The 19,412-nt window shown below is 40.4% G+C and overlaps 1 protein-coding gene, 1 long non-coding RNA gene and 1 other non-coding gene across 3 annotated transcripts in view; 1 reads left to right on the forward strand and 2 right to left on the reverse strand.

Moving 5' to 3' along the window:
• The window catches only part of MCMDC2 (minichromosome maintenance domain containing 2), a 76,749-nt gene that overhangs the window by 26,364 nt on the left and 30,973 nt on the right, over positions 1 to 19,412 (forward strand). The window contains exon 14 of the mRNA XM_027772620.1: positions 5,202 to 5,411. Coding sequence (XP_027628421.1) covers positions 5,202 to 5,368 — 167 coding nt within the window. The 3' untranslated portion in view covers positions 5,369 to 5,411. The remainder of the gene's footprint in view (positions 1 to 5,201; positions 5,412 to 19,412) is intronic.
• On the reverse strand, positions 8,263 to 11,043 carry LOC102479563 (uncharacterized). Its single transcript, XR_334808.3, has 4 exons — positions 10,784 to 11,043; positions 8,953 to 9,076; positions 8,636 to 8,698; positions 8,263 to 8,416 (listed from the first exon to the last, which is right to left on the reverse strand). It is a non-coding gene; the product is annotated as an uncharacterized LOC102479563 (long non-coding RNA).
• On the reverse strand, positions 8,781 to 8,868 carry LOC114008109 (small nucleolar RNA SNORD87). The gene has a single exon (XR_003549678.1). It is a non-coding gene; the product is annotated as a small nucleolar RNA SNORD87 (small nucleolar RNA).

The raw sequence follows: 19,412 nt of genomic DNA on the forward strand, positions 1-19,412 counted from the left end.
GAGGACCCTGCTGGGGATTCCTGTCTGTCTCTGTTTCTTTCTATATATATTGCTCCTCTTGGAATAAATAAATAAACTTTAAAAGGGAGGGGAAGCCTATAGGTAACCTGGTGGTTAAGGTAGCTGGATCCCACATGGTCGACTGTGCAGTCCTAATCCCAGACCTGGTGGCTTGAAAAACATGCCAGGCATGTGTGCACAAGCATGCCCAACATCCTGACAGGAGAGAGAGATGGAGAAGAGATGTAGCATTACCATCCCCCATGAGAGGTGCTTTCTCACTTTCTCTCCCTCTCTCCAGCAAGCACATTCACCCTCTGGCAATTTTTTTTTTTTTTTGAGAGTTTTTTTTGCTATAGGGTGCGTGCACTCACCATAAAGACAGAGACAGACAGACAGAAAGCAAGAAATCACTCTTCAGGGGAGACAGCAACGCTGCAGTCCCTTCTCCTCCATTCTGCTCTCGGGATCTTGGGCACACATGCACATGCACCTGGTGTGAGTTTAAGCCATCGGGTCTGGGACTCGAACCGCAGTTAACTACATGGGAGTCCAGCGACATAGACATTATGCCAACTACTGGTCCCTCTGGCAAATTTTTAAAAAAAGAAAATTGGAGGGGGGCATTTTTTCATATAAAAGTAAGAGTTCTCACAAACTTCTCTGTCAAATTAAATAAGACATTAATTTTGATGAGAGTAAGAGTGCTTCAAACCAAACTTTGTTTCAAATCCTGACAGTTAAAGAATGTTTTGAATCAAGTTTTTCTGTGTTTAGTGCCTAAATTTGCTTTAAATGAGATGTACATTGTATTAACTGTTCAAAAGATCCATTAGAACATTAAACCCTGTTCTATAACTATCTAAATCAAGTGTTCTTAACCTATTGGATTGTCAGAAAAGTCATGACATATTTTTGCATTGAAAAACTGAAAAAATACTCATGACTTTTCCGACAATGCAGTAGTTATCCATGAATGCTTTAGTCCAAGGGGCTTTTGAGTACCTAAATTATATACAAATTTATATTTAGTGCATGCCTTATATGTTTTTATCCCCTAGGAAGATGGATCATAAGTTTTATGAAGTATGTCTTAGAGATTCGTTGACCGCCTCCACCCCAGAGAAGGTTATTATCCTGAATTAGCCTTTTTTTCTCTTATGAGCAAGTGGGAGGGAGACTAACAGTATTTTTGACAGGATCTTGCTCATCATAATCTTTCTGACCCAGCCTCCAGTTAGCTAGGAACACAGGCATGCACCAGTGCACTTGCCTGTTTGATTGGGCTAGGAATCATACCCAGGTCTCCCATGTGGCCCCAGTCAACACACCATAGCACCTTCCCACATCTGCCACTGTTGCTGGGCCCTGAATTAGTTTTATTTACCAAGAGAAAAACATTGGTTCCCAAGTAATACTAAATAATAGAGAGGGTATACATATATATTTTTTGTTTGTTTGTTTCAGTTTGCTGTAGAGTTGCATACACTTTATAGAAAGAAGCAGAAAGAGAGAGAAATCACCTCCGAAGGAGGATGGCCATGCCATAATTCCTTCTCTATTTTCTTCTCAGAATCTTGGGCACACATACCCAGCTTTTTTTTAAGCCACTGGGTCTGGGACTTGAACAACATAGTTGGCCATGTGGGATCCAACTGCCTTAACTTCTACACCATTTGATGGCCCAATATTTTTATTTTTAATTTGCTTTATCTTTACATTCTCTTTATATTTAAAACCATATTTCATCACATCTAAGATATATTATTTTATGTACTATAAAGAAAAAATGCTGCCAATTTTACTATGATATGCTATCAATTATTAGATTTCAGTAATAAGATAAATGTGTCTGCAAATCAGAAAACTATGGTGTTATAATATTAAGGATTCTTATTGTAGAATATGGTTGAATATTTTCATTTGGTGACTGTTGTGTCAAGACTTTGTTGAAGCATTTAAGAAAGTTTGTATTGGGACTGGCAAGTGGTGTGGTGGTTAAAGCCCTGGACTCCCACATGGCTGACCACGGTTTGAGTCCCAGAACTACTGGTGGGTTGCTCTCTCTCTCTCTGGTAAGAGCATATGTCCTGTAGAAAATTAAATAATAATAATAAAGTAATTCTTTCAAAAAAGTTTTTAAGAGAAGTTATGTGAAGATATTCTTTCTCCTTCAGTTATAATACTTTTGTTTTCATAATGATTTTCAGTTAGGTATACTTTTTTTTTTTTTGCTACAGAGCACACGTGCGCTTGAGAGAGACAGAGTGAGAGGGGAAGTGAGAAATCACCTCCAGGAGGGATGGCCATGTCATAATCCCTTTTTCTCCATTTGCTTCTCAGGGTTTTTACCATGCACACATGTATGCATGGCGTGTTTCTCAAGCGGTTGGGTCTGGGCTTGAACATGTGGGACTCAGCTGCCTTAACCTCCAAGCCTCTTGCTGGCCTGGTGTATTGATTTTTAAGTCTTAAGCAAAACAGTGTCAAAAAACTCCTTAAATGTTACTTTAAAACATAGTAGGAAAATGATCCTTGCCAAGAATATTTTTCTTGGGTAGGTTATAAAATTAACATGAAAAGTACAGGCAGCTTTTATACAAAGTCATACTTAAGATTCCCTAGTTGATCACACAGTACTATGAATATTTCTACCCACTATTTGCATATCACTTATTAAAGTAAAACTGTAAAAGTAATTTAAGGTTATTTAGGATTGATGTTATATAAACATTATAGTATAAAAATAAAAATTATAGTTCTCATAATATGCTGCATAATTATGACTATTCGAATTAAACATTCATGATTGGTTTATCCAATCATTGAGTCAATAAATACTGAGTGATAAGTGGATGCTAAACACTAGATATAGTGGTTACAAAAAAAAAGAGTCGGGCCCAGCAGGTGGCATGGCAATTAAGGTGCTAGACTCCCACAGTTGAGTCCCAGAGCTGGTAGCTTGCTTTCTCACTTTCTTTATCTAGTTAGGTGCACATAGCCTATAGTAAACTTAAAAAAAATTACTGGGGCCAGCAGATGGCATAGCGGTTACATCACTGGACTCCCACATAGCTGATTGCAGTTTGAGTCCTGGACATAGTTGACTTGAATCATGCTAGGTGTGTGTGCATGCATGCCCAAGATCTCAGGAGGAAAATGGAGGAGAGAAGGGATTGCAGTGTGGCCTTCCCCCTTGGGGGGTGATTTCTCACTTTCCCTCTCAATGTCTCTGTCTCCTTTGACAAGCGCATACACCTTCAGGCAAAAACATCTAAAAAAAAAAAAAAAGCTACTACTAGTAATAATTAAAATTAAATAAATAATTCCTTTTAAAAGTCTTGAGACCAGCAGATGGTTATGTTGCTGGACTCCCACATAGTTGATCACAGTTTGAATCTGGACCCAGCTGCTTAAATTTCATGCTAGGCATGTGTGCATACGTGCTCAAAATCCCAAGAAGAAAAAGGATTGAGACATGGCCATCCCCCTAGGGGGTGATTTCTCATTTTCTGACTCTCTGCCTCACTGGCGAACACATGCACCCTATAGCAAAAATCTTTTTTTTTGGAGAGGTTTTTGCTACAGGGCACGTGTGATTTCCAGAAAGACAGAGATGGAGAGACAGAAAACGAGAAATCACCCTCCAGGGGGGATGGCCACACCACAATCCCTTCTTCTCCACTCTCCTCACGGGATCTTGGGCATGCATGCACACGCGCCCGAAGTGAGTTTAAGTCACCGGGTCCGGGACTCGAACTGTGGTTGACTATGTGGGAGTCCAGCGACATAGCCATTACGCTAACTGCTGATCCCCAAAAATCTTTTGAAAAAAGTTTTATTCTGGTGCAGCTTACACATTAACGAGAAAACAGACATAAAAGAATCAATACAGGCACCAGCAGATGACATGATTATGTCACTCGATTCCCACGAAGTCGACAGTGGTTCGAGTCCTGGACCCATTGACTTAAAACTCACGACAGGGGGGGACCAGAAATATCAACAGGTAGATAGAGGAATACAGAGCTATTTAGAAATATAATTTAGGAATCATCAGCAAGAGATGGTATCCAAAGTCAAGGAATGGATGAAATCACCTACATAAACCAGAGAATTCTAGGACTGCCCTTGAAATTAGAAATATTTCGATATTCAGAAATAGAGTTGAGAAGGAACTAACAAGTGACTGAGAGGTACCAGTTAGAATGTAGGGGGGATAATTAAATGAGGTGTTCCAGACTCAAGAAAGAAATGTTTCGGGAACCAGCAGTCTCTCTCTCTCTCTCCCTGGCAAACACATGTGTCCTGAGGCAAAAACCTCTAAAAAACAAAACAAGTTTGAAAATGGAATATAAATTTTTATGGGGAGTAAAAGAGCAAGTGTCCTTGGGAAACTCAGCAGGGCTTCAAAACAAAAGCTTAGCCATGGCAGCATGCGTTGGATACTGCTGCTCTGGAGGCTTGAGGCCATGAAAACATTAAGGTTCCTGGCCCACCCTAAAAGGCTGGGTGCAGGGACCAGCAGTTAGTTTAATGGCTATGTCGCTGGACTCCCATGTAGTCGGCCACGGTTCAAGTCCCAGACCCGGTGGCTTAAACTCACGTCGGGCCTGTGTGCATGCCCAAGATCCTGAGAAAAGAATGGAGAAGGGATCGCAGATTGTTGCATGGCCACCCACCCTGGGGATGATTTCTTGCTTTTTATCTCTGTCTCTCTGTGTCTTTCTGGCAAGCACAGGCGCCCTATAGCAAAAAATCTCTCCAAAAAAAAAAAAAAAAAAGGATAGGGGTAGTGTTGCTTACTTGTAGTCCTAGATGCTAGGGAGACTGGAGCAGGATCATATACAGAATAACTGTCTAAAAGATACCACAGGCACAGCCTAACTGCCCCACCACCACGACAAAGTCAGATTTAAACAATTATTAAAACATCCTACTGAATAGGTCCATTTGATTGTTTTAAAGAATTAATTTTAACACTTGCTATCAGGCACAAGCACTCACCAGAGAGACAAGAGACAAAAAGAAAGCTGCCGCCAGGTCTAAGACTCGAACCCTGGCTGGCCATGCTGCAGTCCAGCTTCCTAAGTACACCATTTGCTGGCCCCAAGTTTGATTTTTAAACTTTCATTGAAGTATGCGATTTCACATTTAGCATTCTATGGGAAACTTCACTCACATTTATTTTCTTCATTTAGGGGCCACTGTGTTTTGTGTTGCTCCAAATGCTGTATTTCCATTCGAACTGTATGATGACGAGCATTTAGAGCAAAGGGATTTGTATTTGACTCAGTGCCAACAGCAGCTTCAACAGTTTATTGCTACATATGGACCTGGAACAGCTATTTTCTCCAGTGATGAATAAGTAATTTGAAGTTTTCTCTTCTCATTTAAGCAGTGAAAAAAATGTGAGTACTCGAAGTAATACCTCATGTTAATACTATGTATACCATATATAAGAATGCCCTTTCAAAAAAATAGTCAAAATTGTTCATGTAAATACTAACCCAAACATCTACAACTAATACCATTTAAATAGAACAATGGGGATGATTTAAAGTTGCCAAGGGACAAGCAGTTAGCGTAATGGCTATGTCGCTGGACTCCCATAGTCTACCATGGTTCGCGTCCCAGACCCAGTGGCTTAAAACTCACGCCAGGTGCATGTGTGTGCGTGCCCAAGATGCAGAGAGGAGAATGGAGAAGGGATTGCAGCATGGCCATTTCCCCTGGGGGGTGATTTCTCACTTTCTGTCTCTCTGGCGAGCACATGCACCCTCCTATAGCAAAAACCTCTCAAAAAAAATAACTGAAGAATCTCATTAAAAAAAACAAAAAACCTTCTGGTTAGCTCACTATACCAGTGATATACAAAAACAATATTCCTGGGGGCCAGCAAGTGGTGTGGTGTTTATGGTCCTGGTCTGAGTACTGGACTCTTGGCTTGATAATCACTGTGTGCGTGCATGAGTGCCCAAAATCCCAATGGAGAAGGGACTGTAGTGTGGCCATCCTCCCCCCCCCAGGGTGATTTCTCTTTCTCCCCTCCAACAGATCACAGAACCCTGAGGCAAAAACCTAAAAACAAGTAGAGAATGTTACAATCTTAGCAATGTAGTCAACGTTTTTATGTAGTTCATTCTATTTGTCACAAGATGGCAATAAAACAGTTTAATTTTTTTCTTACCCTTTGTGAACTTGCCAAATCAATGGGTAAATAACCACTAATTTGTATAACCTGAAGCTTGAATTTTAAGTCCTCTTCATGCTTTATTAGATATTGATACATCAACTATACCATTCTAAAAACCCTAAATATGGAGTCAGGAAAAGCCTCAATTTCTCATAAGCCTGGTTAAATGAAAAAACTACATAAAAAAATCAAAAGAACCAATAATTTATAAACTAGTTCTTCAAACCGAGCTACTGGGTTGTTGGGAAACTCATGATGCATCTTAGCATAGAAACAATGTAATGACTTCCCAACAACCTACTAATAACTTTCCAATGGTAAAACCAGTCTTTATTTTTGGAAGGCATGTGCTCTGAAAAAATAGGGACATTGTAAAACAGCTTATAATTTAAAAAAAAAAAAATTTTAACTTTATGTGGGGGTGGAGGTAGTGAGAAAGCAAATAGCCAGGTCTGGGACTTGAACAGTAGTTGACAATGTGGGAGTCCAGCACTCTTAACCACACCACCTGCTGGCCCATAAATTTCTTAAATCCTTTTAACATTCTCAACTTTCAAAGCTTTAATAAAAAATTCTCTTCACCGAAAAATGTCATCACAAAATCACCACCTTATTAATGTGGTTACTATCAATTTTTATAAATTAATGCTTTAATAGTGTATCTCAACCATAAAAGTGGACAGCTACTTCCATCTAATCTAGGACCTTAAGTCATCATTTACTGTCCTATTTCCTAGTTGGTAAACAAAAATTTTAATGCCTACCAGCCCCAGGAAATACACAGCAGTTTCCACAAGACAAGTATTTTTTGGTTTAGTTTGCTGTAAGGTATTTGTGCTCACCTGGACAGAAAAAGTGAAAATGAAAAATCACCTTTGAAGGATGGGGGAATGGTCACACCAGTGCCTACCCCAATTCTCAAGGTTTTGGGCATGCACAATGGCCAGGTTTTCAAGCCATGGTATCTGTGACTTGTACTGCACATCTGGTAATATAGGATCCAGTTGCCTTAAGCTACCCACAACCTGCTTGCCCAGCTATTTTCAACAATTTACCTTATTATAATCCTATATACAGTCCAGTTTACGTATTACAATCTACTGTGTGAAGCCAAACACATTCCTATTAAAACAATAAATAAAAGGACCCAGGGGCAGATGTTGTAGTGGTTATGCTGCTGGACTCCCACATGTCCAACCATGGCTCGTCCTGTATCCTGTAGCTTAAAAAAATACCCGAGCCCTGGGGACCAGCAGTTAGCATAATGGCTATGTTGCTGGACTCCCATGTAGTCGACCGCGATTGGAGTCCCGGACCCAGTGGCTTAAACTCACGCCAGGCGCCAGTGCGTGCGTGCCCAAGATCCCAAGAGGAGAATGGAGAAGGAATTGTGGCATGGCCATCCCCCCTTGGGGGGGGGGGTGATTTCTCGCTTTCTGTCTCTCTGGCGAGCGCACGGGCCCTATAGCAAAAACCTCTCCAAAAAAAAAAAGAAAAACCCTGAGCCCTGTTCCCAAGATACTGAGAGAATGGAAAAAGGATTGCTATGTGGTCATCCCCTCTGAAGGGTGATTTCTGACTTTCCCTCCTCCTCACATTAACACAGCACACAAACCCTAAGGCAAATAAAACTCCAAAAAACCCAACTAGGACCCATACAGTAGACTCCATTCTACCACCAGAAGAGTCTGTTGATGGAAACAGAGGACAAATAATGAACATTAGGAGAAAAGTTTGGGCTGGTTAAAGGAGTCAAATCCTGCAAGGCCAACTTGTGGTTCAAAGCCTACACCTGGAGCACAAACATGTTTTAAGTGTGATCCAGGAGGATGGAGAAAAGGGACTGCTGAGCAATCATGCCCCAGTGGGGAAATGCTCATTCATATCTACTACTATGCAGTAATTAGATCCTTTCCAGAAATCTCTAAAGGCTGGAAAAGGAAATTGGAGGTATCAGAAGTGTCTTCCCAGCGGCTTGCCTCAATGAAATTCACCACCCACAAATGATCTAGTTACTAATATAAAAACTAATCCTGAAAATATGTTAAAACAAGTCTGACTAATGATTATTTTTCTACAGTTTATTTTAAGGTTTAAATAAGTAACTGAACATGTTATTTTTCTACAGTTTATTATAAGGTTATAGATATGAAAACTTTTCTTTGCTTCTGTTTTCTTGATCAATTCTTCATCTTTCCTTCAAAATGTTGCATGCCACACCTCAGAAAAAGAGAGAACAGTGAAAATCTTTTTACTAAAACACAAAAATTAAGTTCTCATATAACCTCAATAATCATCAAAAAATTAATGTTAAGAAACTATACCCCATGAAATACAAAGGCAACTAACTTCAAAATGAATTGGCTCTAATCTTTTAGTCTTTATCAGATACTTCAGAACTACCAAAAGATGAGGTTACTGGACAAATCAGTTACTTACTTGAGACAAGGAAGTGCTTTTAAACACCCCAGCTGAAGGACCTGAACATTCATGTGCAGCTACCTACATATGAAAAAGAATATTTCACTCACTTTAATAAAAAAAAAAAAACTGTATTATATATCTCATATTATCAATATAGACTACTGGCATCTCAGTCTTAAGTTATTTCTTCAAGGAAACCCTCAGTTGGGTAAACGGCAAAAAGAAATTTAAGTCATCATTGTGCCAGTTATTAAACCTATGTCAAGAACATATCAAACATTTTGGGTCAGTTCTACTCTAATAATACCAGAAAGATAAACAACTTTTGGTACCTTGTTACATGCAATAGTGATCCTGGTATTTTTCACCAGTCTTCTTTTGACAATTTTTTGGAAAATATGTCATGACAACCTTCATGCCATCTTCAAAGTTCAGGCTCTGTTGTACCTAGAAATTCTAATAGGAGAAAGGAATATTTATTTCCTACTCAATTCTTTTTTGGCAGCCAAAAACTGACAAGTCCCAAATGTAAAATACCTGTAATGATTTGAGTATGTGTTAGTCCCTTCAAATGCGTAGGTGGTAATAATTCCACATGAGATTTTCAAAGTGGAAATGGAAGTCATTATCACAGGCAGGAAAAATAGTGGAACACTGATACCTTTCACTCTGGCAGTACTGATTTTAAGATACAATGGTCCTAATAAGTAGTCAGCCATTGCTTTTCTGTCTCACAACTTGACAAGGATGAGCTGTGAGCCAGGTAAAAGGTTAGTGTATAAAAACAAGTGTGCAGACCTTCGTCTAAAAACACATTGGTAAATCTTTTAAAATATTTTATTTAACTTTATTTTAATTTGACCAAATAGGGACAAAGTGAGAGAGAGAGAGGAGGAGAGAGAAAGCAAGTCACCAGGTCTGAGACTTGAACTGTGGTTGGCCATGTGAGAATCCAGCATCCTTAACCACCATGCCACCTGCTGGCCCCACAGTGGCAAATCTTTAGGGCAAGATTGCTTTATGATGCATCATTACTGGGTCAAATCTTGGAGAATTAAGTCAGGTTGACATAAAGCATGGCCAGGGATACAGATCATGTCCTACAGTATCGCCCAAGAGAATACATCACTGAACCAAAGCTATTGTAAATGATTTATGAAGACATCAAGTTGGACCTTGCAAAACAATTTATCATTTTCATGTTTTGAAACGTTTAAGTATTCCACATAATTGGTATCAGGAACACACACCATTATGATCCAATTCCAATTTTGAAAACTGCAGTTTAACGGTGAACTATACAACTGCATGTACAGTTACACTTTATAAACTTAAGAAAATGTTTAAAGATACATACCTGTAACAAAACTGCTATCCACTCTACTCTTCCCCCATCCCAAACAAACAAAAAATCCAAAAAGACTGATAGATACACAATTCCAGATGGTGAGTAATTCAGATAGGAAGCAGGGAAACAGATACAATGGTACTGGTAATATCAGTTCCTAATTAGTGAGCTCTTTGTTATTTAATACACTTTAGAACTTTTGTGCACTACTTTTTTAAGCCCTCACAGTGGTCCTGTTGACCATTAACTGTTTCAGATTTATTACTATTTTCTTCGGTATTGTGTCCAGAAATATATAACCGTGTGAATGTAAGCACCTAATGTACAGCAAATATTTACGGCCTTCACCACTTGCATATTGTTAAGCAACTCGAATGGCTCGTCTTTAGAGCGTATTTACAAAAGATCCAGCAACAAATGCCAACAAGAGCTCGATTAACGCGTGGGGACCAGTACTGCCTCACTCACAGTCAGTATTCAAGCCGTGCTTATTACAATTCCAAAAGAATTCAAGTATGGTGAAGAGTCGACTCCGAAGAGACGCTTTCCTCTTTATGAAACGCAACCTTACTAAGGCAGAACTAGCCGCCCACTGTGGAGGGGAGGAAGGCTCTGAAAACGCCAAGGCCGCACACGCAGCCCTGCTGGGGACAGATGGGACCCGAGAAGCGCACGGAGCCAACGGCCGTTCTTCCCAGGTGCCTCGGGTTCCCTTTAAAAGTCACACACAGACACCTTTATAATTTCTGACCCAAAGACAGTCAAAACAGGTATTTTGGAGTACAGCCAGCTGAGACTCGCAAGTAGTTACTCACATCGTGGGTGCGGGGGAAGTTCCCGTTGTCCCGGCCGCTCCGCCGCGCGGGTGCAAGGAAAGGCCGCTGGTATGGAGGCGCCGCGCTCGGAACCCACAGAACTCTGGAACCCGGCACGGAGAGTAGGAACTAAGACAGAAGTCTCACATCTCGGGGCCTGGTCAGGAGCCCACACACTCCGCCGCCGACCGGCCGGCATGGCTGACAAGGACACGTACATCCTCCTCAGTCGGCGTCCGGGCGGAAAGGAAGCACAGCGGCCGATGGGTCTTGGGCATTCCAGCGACAACCCCGCCTTTTCCGGCGCCTGGCCCCGCCCCGCCGTGGGCGGAGCACCCGGGCGGGCTGGAGCGGCCTGGGCCGGCCCCTTCTCCCCCGCCTCTCTCTCTGCAGTGTTGAGCAGGCAGTAGGCGTGCCGCGGAGGCTCGTGGAAGCCCTGAGTGGCTTTAGGTCTATTTCATTAAAGTGCAGGTGACTTTACAAAGGATACAAACAAGCAGAAAAGACTCTAAAAAAAACGGGTCTCTTCCTAGTACGGTTACGTTGTTTAATATTTCAGTGTTTAAAAACTTGTGGGGGCCCGTACGCACGTGGCTGACGTGAGGTTCCAGTTCCCAATCTGGCACATGTTTGTGCGTGCCCAGAAAGGAGGGAGAAAGGAGGAGGAGAGATTGCAACGTGACCATTCTCCATAAGGAGGGCTACCTCCTCTCCCAGTCTCTTTCTAGCAAGTACACACGCCCTCTAACAAACAAAATCCAACAAACAAAAAAATGGTGGTATTGAACAACCCAATTTAGAGTAAGAATTGTGGAATCAGCACCTCTCTCCTTCACACAGTCTGAACACACACACACACACACACACACAAACCAGTTAGCCAGAAAAAGGAGAAGCTAATATATTTTCTAGCTACCCTTACTATTTTTATTGGTGATAATAATAACTTTTTAAAGAATGTAAATGGGGACTGGCAGATGGCCTGGTGGTTAAGGGTGTTGTACTCCCACAGGGCTGACTGCAGTTCTGAGTCCCAGACCTGGTGGCTTGCTTTCTCATTTTCCCTCTTTCTCTCTCTCTCTCTCATTCTGTGCTTCTCTGGTCAAAGTAAAAGAAATAAAGTTAAATAATTCTTAGAAAAAAGCATTCATAAAGCAGTTGCCTATCTTATTTCTGAACATGTTATGATTTTCTATTGATTTTTCTGTTTTATCTTTTATTACTCTTGTTCTTTTAACTATCTGCTGGAGACCAATAAGAGACAGAAACCAAACAGTATAAGGAAGTCTAATATAAAGAATTATTAAGTATAACAAGGGATTACCTGTCAAGAGAAAAACAAAATTCCAAAGTATACAGCTAAACAGAGCAGCCACCTCTACACTGAGGTAGAGCCTAGCAAGGATGACATCTGGAGGAAGAAATTCCAGATCTTGTGGCTCACAGAATGGTAGAGCAGTTTGCTGTGGCCCCACATCATCGGAACTTGCTGAGAAGCCACCCTCTGGGTTGGTTGGAGGAAGCTACTCACAGGTAAGAGGTGTTGCTGGCCACAGTGCTCTGCAGGAACTTGTCAGGACGAACAATGTGGAACCCCAAACAGAAGCCTCTTTCTCCTGCAGTTTCCCTCCAGCACCCTCTGCTGACAAACCTTAACATCGGGTTCTTGGCAAAGGAGAAATGATGTGGTCGGGTTCCATTGTTTCAGAGCAGGTAATGAAAGGGTGGGTTTGGAGATAAAATACAATGAAACTGATAACTGGCACATTTTGTTCTCTCACTACGTTGAGAAAACAGCAGCCACCAGATAGGAACTTACCATCAAACCCGTACCTCTCTGGGCAGTTCCCTAATGGGGCTCCCCTCAGGAAGGTCTGCCTCAGTGGCAGAAGATTCTCGTGTCTTCTGTGGAGCAGGCCACTGAGGACCACGACTGTTCCTGCCACAGCCCAGGGCTCCCCTGCTCCACTATGTGGACGTCTCCTAGAAACTCACTTGGCACTTGGGCATGTGCAGCCTCTAAGCATGGGGAAATAAATAGCCAGTCATTGGACAATGGAAGGAAAGGAAGCTGGGACAAGAAAGAGACAGTGGACAAAAGAAATATTGAGGCATGCTGTGTGTTTCACTGATACACAACTGCCAGCTCCACCCCTGCTTTACCCCTGGTCTGTGGCCCTTGGCTGCATGTGTCCCTGCCAGTACTTGGCCCCGGTGTTGCTCCAGTGAGACAGACTCCAAATGCTTTCACCTGTGGACACTGGACTCATACCAGTGACAGCCCAAGGATGCTCAGGCCTGCAACCTTCAGGGGCCTCCTTTAGCCCTTGAATGGAACTGCACAGTTTCCTTGCTTATGTGTCTTTCAGATGTTTATCCAACGTGCAGACAGTGTATTGTGGGAATTCTTCGCTTCATGATCTATAAGATGATTTCTATAATAAATCCCTTCGTTTACATGTCTATTGGATTGTTGAGAAAGTCCTGACATATTTTTGTATAGAAAAACGGAAAAACATGTCATGACTGTCCCAGTAACCTAATATTTATCCTGTTGGTTTTGTTTCTCTGGAGAATGCCAACATTGCAACCTATAAAACTCTATCCATAGTTTTGGTAATTTGATCTCACAAAGTACAGCAGATAAAAGAAAAATATTTGCATCTACAAAAAAAAAATAAAAATAAAAATAAAAAAACCTGTACCTTCCTGGCCATTAGCATCTACCATTTTCTCCTTCTGCTCTGTTGGTTACCGTCCAAAGATCTCTCCTATCAAGACCTCTTGATCCTGTCCTCTCCTTCTCAAAACCTGGCTCTCTCAAGTATCATCCCTCTTCTGTATCATCCATTTCTCATTCACCACCAGACGATGCCAACATCATACAAACATGTTCCAGTTTCTCTATACTGTTTGCTTATTAATTTTGGGCTATGCAGTATCTATTCCACTTCTTTTGATTAAAAAAAAAAATTGAAAAAGCCCAAGTATACATTACTACCCAAAACCTCACCTCTGAGCTCAACACTCATGTTTCCCATTTCATCATTCTCAATGCTTAGAGGCAGATAATACTTTTGGACTTTTCATTTTCATCTTTTTGCTCTTTTTTCTGAAGTCTGTATTTCTTCTTCCTCTCTATTGGGGATGTCCTTGAGTTCTTCTCCTATTTGAATTTGTTTTTCCTATGTAAAAATGTTCATTCCTTTAAGCTATGTTCTGAATAAGGAACTTTTTCTTTTTTTTTCTTTCTTCACTTGCTAAAGGGTGCATTTACTTGCCAGAGACAGAGAGGGAGAAAGCATCCCCCAAAAGGGTGTGTTCACCCCACAATCCCTTCTCCTCCATATCTCCATCCTGTTGGGATTTTGGACAAGCATGCACACATGCCCAGAGTGTTTTTCAAGCAACCAGGGCAGGGATTAGAACCACAAGTGACCATTTGGGATCTTGCTTCCTTAACCACTTGTCTATATGACCAGCTCAGTAAGGAATTTTTTGAATTTAGAATTCCCCTTTATTTTTAAAGTCTATCATTTCTAAAGGGACTTGAGAAAGTCAACATAGAGAGAGACTCAGAGCTACCTAATAACCTTAATTATTATTTTTTCTTTTTTTGGAGAGGTTTTTGCTATAGGATGTATGTGCTCGCCAGAAAGGCAGAGAGTGACAGAGAGACAGAAAGCAAGAAATCAACCCCCCCCCCCGGGAGATGGTCATGCTGCAATCCCTTCTTAATAATAATAATAATAATAATATAATTAATAATTAATATAATTAATAATAATAATAATCAATCCCTTGATTATTAATATTACAACTTCCTATTATATTTTTTAAAATAACCTATTGTATATATGGGTAATTGATTTTTCCATAAAGGTACCAAAACCATTCAATGAGAAAAGAGAAGACTTTTCTTTCTTTTTCTTATTCTTTCCTTCTTTGGTTTTCTTTCTTCTTCTTCTTTCTTTCTTTCTTTTCTTTTCTTTCTTTTATTAAAAAATTTTTTGGAGAGATTTTTGCTATAGGGTAAATGTGCTCACCAGAGGACAGAGAAAGAGAAATCACCCACTAGGAGGGATAGCCATACTGCAATCCTTTCTCCTTCAGTCACCTCTTAGGATTAGGGCATGCATGCCCATGTGCCCAGCATGAGTTTTAAGCCCCTGGGTCTGGGACTCGAACTGCAGTTGGCTACATGGGAATCCAGCAAAATAACCATTATGACATCTGCTGGTCCCAAGGAAAGATTTTTCAAGAAATGTTTCTGGGAAAACTGGAGATTCACATGCCAAAAAAAAAGAAAAAAGAAAAAAAAAGTTGGATTCTTACTTTATATCATATGCAAAAATTAACTCAAAATGGATCAAAGATCTAAATATAAGAATTAAAACTATAAAAGTCTAGAAGAGGGCCAGCAGGTGGTGTGGTAGTTAAGGCATTGAACACTCCTACATGGCCAACCATGGTTCAAGTCCCGGACCTGGTGGCTTACTTTCTCATTTTCCTTCTCTCTGTGTGTCTGTCTTTCTCTGGTCAAATGAAAATAAATGAATGAATAAATGAAAGTAAATAAATAATTCTTTAAAAAAATAAGTCCAGAAGAAAATTGCTGTAGTTTGAATTTGTCCCATAAATTCATGTATTGAGATTTGGTAGTTATTGTGACAGTATTAAGAGGGTAGAAACTTAACCCAACTATGGTATTAGGAGGCAGGGCCTTCAAGGGCCTTCATGAATAATTAGGATTACATAAGATCATCAGGGTGGGTCCCCATGATTGAATACTCTGTCTTTATAAGAGAGGGGGACACTAGAGCTGACTTACATGCTTGTCTTCTTGTTATCTGATGCCCTGGACCACCTCGGGACTCTGTAGAAAGTCCCCAAAGCAAGGTGGTCCTCATTAGATACAGCATTTCATCCTTGGACTTCTAGAACCATAAGATGAATAAACTTCTATTCTTTTTTTTTTTTTTGGAGAGGTTTTTGCTATAGGGTGCGTGCACTCACCAGACAAACAGAGAGAGACAGAGACACAGAAAGCAAGAAATCAACCCCCAGAAGGGATGGCCACGCTGCAATCCCTTCTCCTCCATTCACCTCTCAGGATCTTGGGCACGCATGCACACGCCCGGCGTGAGTTCAAGCCACCGGGTCCGGGACTCGAACCGCGGTCGACTACGTGGGAGTCCAGCATTATGCTAACTGCTTGTCCCCGAATAAACCTTTATTCTTTATAAATGACACAGTCTATAGTATTCAGTGATATTAACCAAAAAAAACAAAAAAATGGGCTAAAACAAAAATAGAGAAACAACTTTGATAACTCTGAATTTGGCAGTGATTTCTTGAATATGACACCAAAACACAGACAACAAAAAGGAAAAAAACAGATCAAATGAACTTCATCAAATTAAAAACTTTTATACATCAAAGGATAATATTAAGAGAGTGAAAGGATAAGATACAAAATGGGGAGACCACCAGGTGGCATGGTGGTTAAGACAGCTGGACTCTCACATGGCTGACTGCAGTCTGAGACCATGGCAGCTTGATTTTTCACTTTCCTTCTCTCTCTCTGTCTCTTTCTGTCCAACTTCAAAAAAATAAAAATAAAATAATGACAATGAATAAAATGTTTTTAAAATGATAGGAAACAAGAGAAGACATTTGTGAAACATATATCTGGTGAGAGATTAGTATCCAGAATATAGAAGAATTTTTAGTGCCAGCCAGTGGTGTGGTAATTAAGATGGTTGACTCTGATATGGCCAACTGGGGAGTTTGACTCTCAGATTCAGCAGCTTGAAAAGCACGCCTGGTGGGGGTGCATCTATGCCCAAAATCCCAAGAGGAGAATGAAAGAGACAGGATTATGGTGTTCATCCTCCTTGGAGTGCTTTCTCACTTTCCCTCTCTCTGTCTCTCTCTTTATCTCTCTCTTTGGTGAGTGCACCCACCCTATAGCAAAACTAAAAACAAAAAAGGAAGTAAATTTTGATATATGCTAAAACGTGACTGAAACTTGAAGATCTGTGCTAAGTAAAATAAGCCAAACCAGAAAGGACAAATTCTTCATGAATTTACTTATACAAGGGACCTAGAATAGACAAATTTATAGAGACAGAAAGTAGCATGGTGATTGCCAAGAGTTGGAGGAAAGGAGACATAGGGAGCTTGTGTTTAATGGGTACAGAGTTTCTCTTTGGTATGATGAAAAAGTTTTAGAAACAGATGGTAGTACATTGTAAATGTTCTTAATGCCACTGAACTGAATGGTACACTTAAAAGTAGTTAATAGAGCAAATTATGTTATGTATATTTTACCACAATAAAATATGTTTCAGGGCCTGGCCTTGAAATGCAGCAGTTGATGCTATGCATGAAAAGATGGATCCCTCGTGGCCAACAGTGGCTCAAGTCTCAGCCTCAGTGGTTTGGGGGACACGTTGAGTGCATGTGCATACACAGTAAAAATCCTGACAGGACAGAGGAACGAAGGAGGAAAGATTGAAGTGTGACCATGTTCCATTAGGAGAGTTCTCTCTCTCCTTCTCTTTCTCTCTCTTTCTAGTGATCATACATGCCCACTGGTAATTTAAAAATAATTTGTTGGGGCTGGCAGGTGGCATGATGGTTAAGGCAGCTAGAATCCCACATGGCTGACTGTGGTTCAAGTCCTGGACCTGGAAGCGTTCTTTCTCACTTTCCTTCTCTCTCTCTGTCTCTCTTTGATCAACTTAAAAAATAATAATAATAATAATAATGACAGTGAATAAAATAAATAAAATAATTCTTTATAAAAAAAAGAAAAAATAATTTGTTTTTGCAACAGAAATTTTTGCTTGAGGGTATGTGCCCTTGCCCAAGAGACAGAGAGACAGAAAGAGGGAAATCACGACCCCCTCCCCCAGGGGGAGATGGCCATATCATAATCCTTTCTCCTCCATTCTCCTCTTGGGATTTTGGCCATGCATACACACATGCCCGGGGTGAGTTTCAAGCTGCCAGGTCTGATACTTGAACTGCAGTTGGCCATAGAGCAGTCATTAATTACTACATCACCTGCTGATCCCGAATAATTTTTTTTAATTATTTTATTTAACTTTAATAATTAATTAATTAACTTTTAAATTTGACCAGAGAGGGACAGAGTAAGAGAGAGAGAGAGAAAAGGAAAGTGGGAAAGCAAGTCGGCCACGTGGGAGTCCACCATGTCACCTGCAGCCCTCCCACTGACTAATTTTTAAATAGTTAAAGACATCACGACCAGCAGATGGCATAATGGTTACATCACTGGACACCCACGTAGTTGATCATGGTTCAAGTCTCAGATCTAGCAGCTTCAAACTTACACCAGATGCATGTGTGTGGGTGCCCAAAATCCCAAGAGGAGAATGGAGAAGGAATTGCAGTGTGGCCATCCTCCCTGTGTGTGTTTCTTGCCTTCTGTTTCTTTGTCTCTCTCTGTCTCTTTGGCAAGCGTATGGGCCCTGTAGCAAAAATCTCTCTTATATTTAAAAAAAAAAAAAATTAAAGACATTAAAGAAAAAGAAGAAAATATATACATAGTTTCACATGGTCTACCTCATCTCTTGCTACATTTGTTTCTGTGGCCTATCCTTAGTTTTTAGAACATGCCAATTAAATTTTCACATTTTTGGGTGGTTGACTTTCCTTTATTTGTGATCTCACCTTCAATTTCAATTTCTTAGTGAGGCCATGCTTGCCATACTTACCTCAATTGGGCTCACTCTAATACATACTCCTTTTTACTTAATTTTAATTCTTTTTTAAAGAATTGTTTATTTAATTTTATTTACTTATTCATTTATTTTAATTTGACCAGACACACACACAGAGAGAAAGAGAGAGAGAGAGAGGGAAAATGAGAAAGCAAGACACCAGGTCCGGGACTCAACTACAGTCAGCTATGTGGGAGTGTCCAGCACCTTAACCACCACGCCACCTGCACCTGCTAGTCCCCTAATTTTATTTCTTTTAATTCATGATAGAAAGGATGTGCACACACACAAGAGAGATACAGAAAGAGAGAAAGTACCTGCCAACATGGTCTAGTCATCTGCAGTCCTTTTTCCTCCAGTTCTCCAATCTGTTAGAATTCTGGGCACACGCACAAGAGTCTGGTGTGAAGCTAATAGTATTCAAACCCCATTTGGCCATTTGGGAATCTGTTTCCTCTGTAGTGTCCAACCACTGCACCATGGAGCCTGCCCTGTTTACATACTTTTGCACCCTCAGTACAACATAAGTTCTGTGAGAGGAAAGACCTGTGTGTTTGTTCATCTTTTTATTCCTAGCACCTAAAACAGTCCCTAGCACTTTACAAATATTTTTTGGATGAGTAAATAAATGAATCATAGATATGTATGTGCTGACTTGGAAACGAAATTCATTTCTTGAAAGAGAAAGAAAAGGACAAGTATCCCCAGGCCCCCAACAGAATTTTTAGGTCATGACCTTCCATAATATTGGCTGGTCTCTAGAATATTTTTGAGAAGTTACAAAAAAGAACTTGTTTTCAATGCATGCCTCTAGAGAATGCTTGGAGTTTGTGGAGAGATTAAGATTTTTATTTTATACCATTCCTTTTTTTTTGGAA

This window comes from Tupaia chinensis, unplaced genomic scaffold, assembly GCF_000334495.1.
Source record: "Tupaia chinensis unplaced genomic scaffold, TupChi_1.0 Scaffold000288_2, whole genome shotgun sequence".
Lineage (NCBI taxonomy): Eukaryota > Metazoa > Chordata > Mammalia > Scandentia > Tupaiidae > Tupaia > Tupaia belangeri.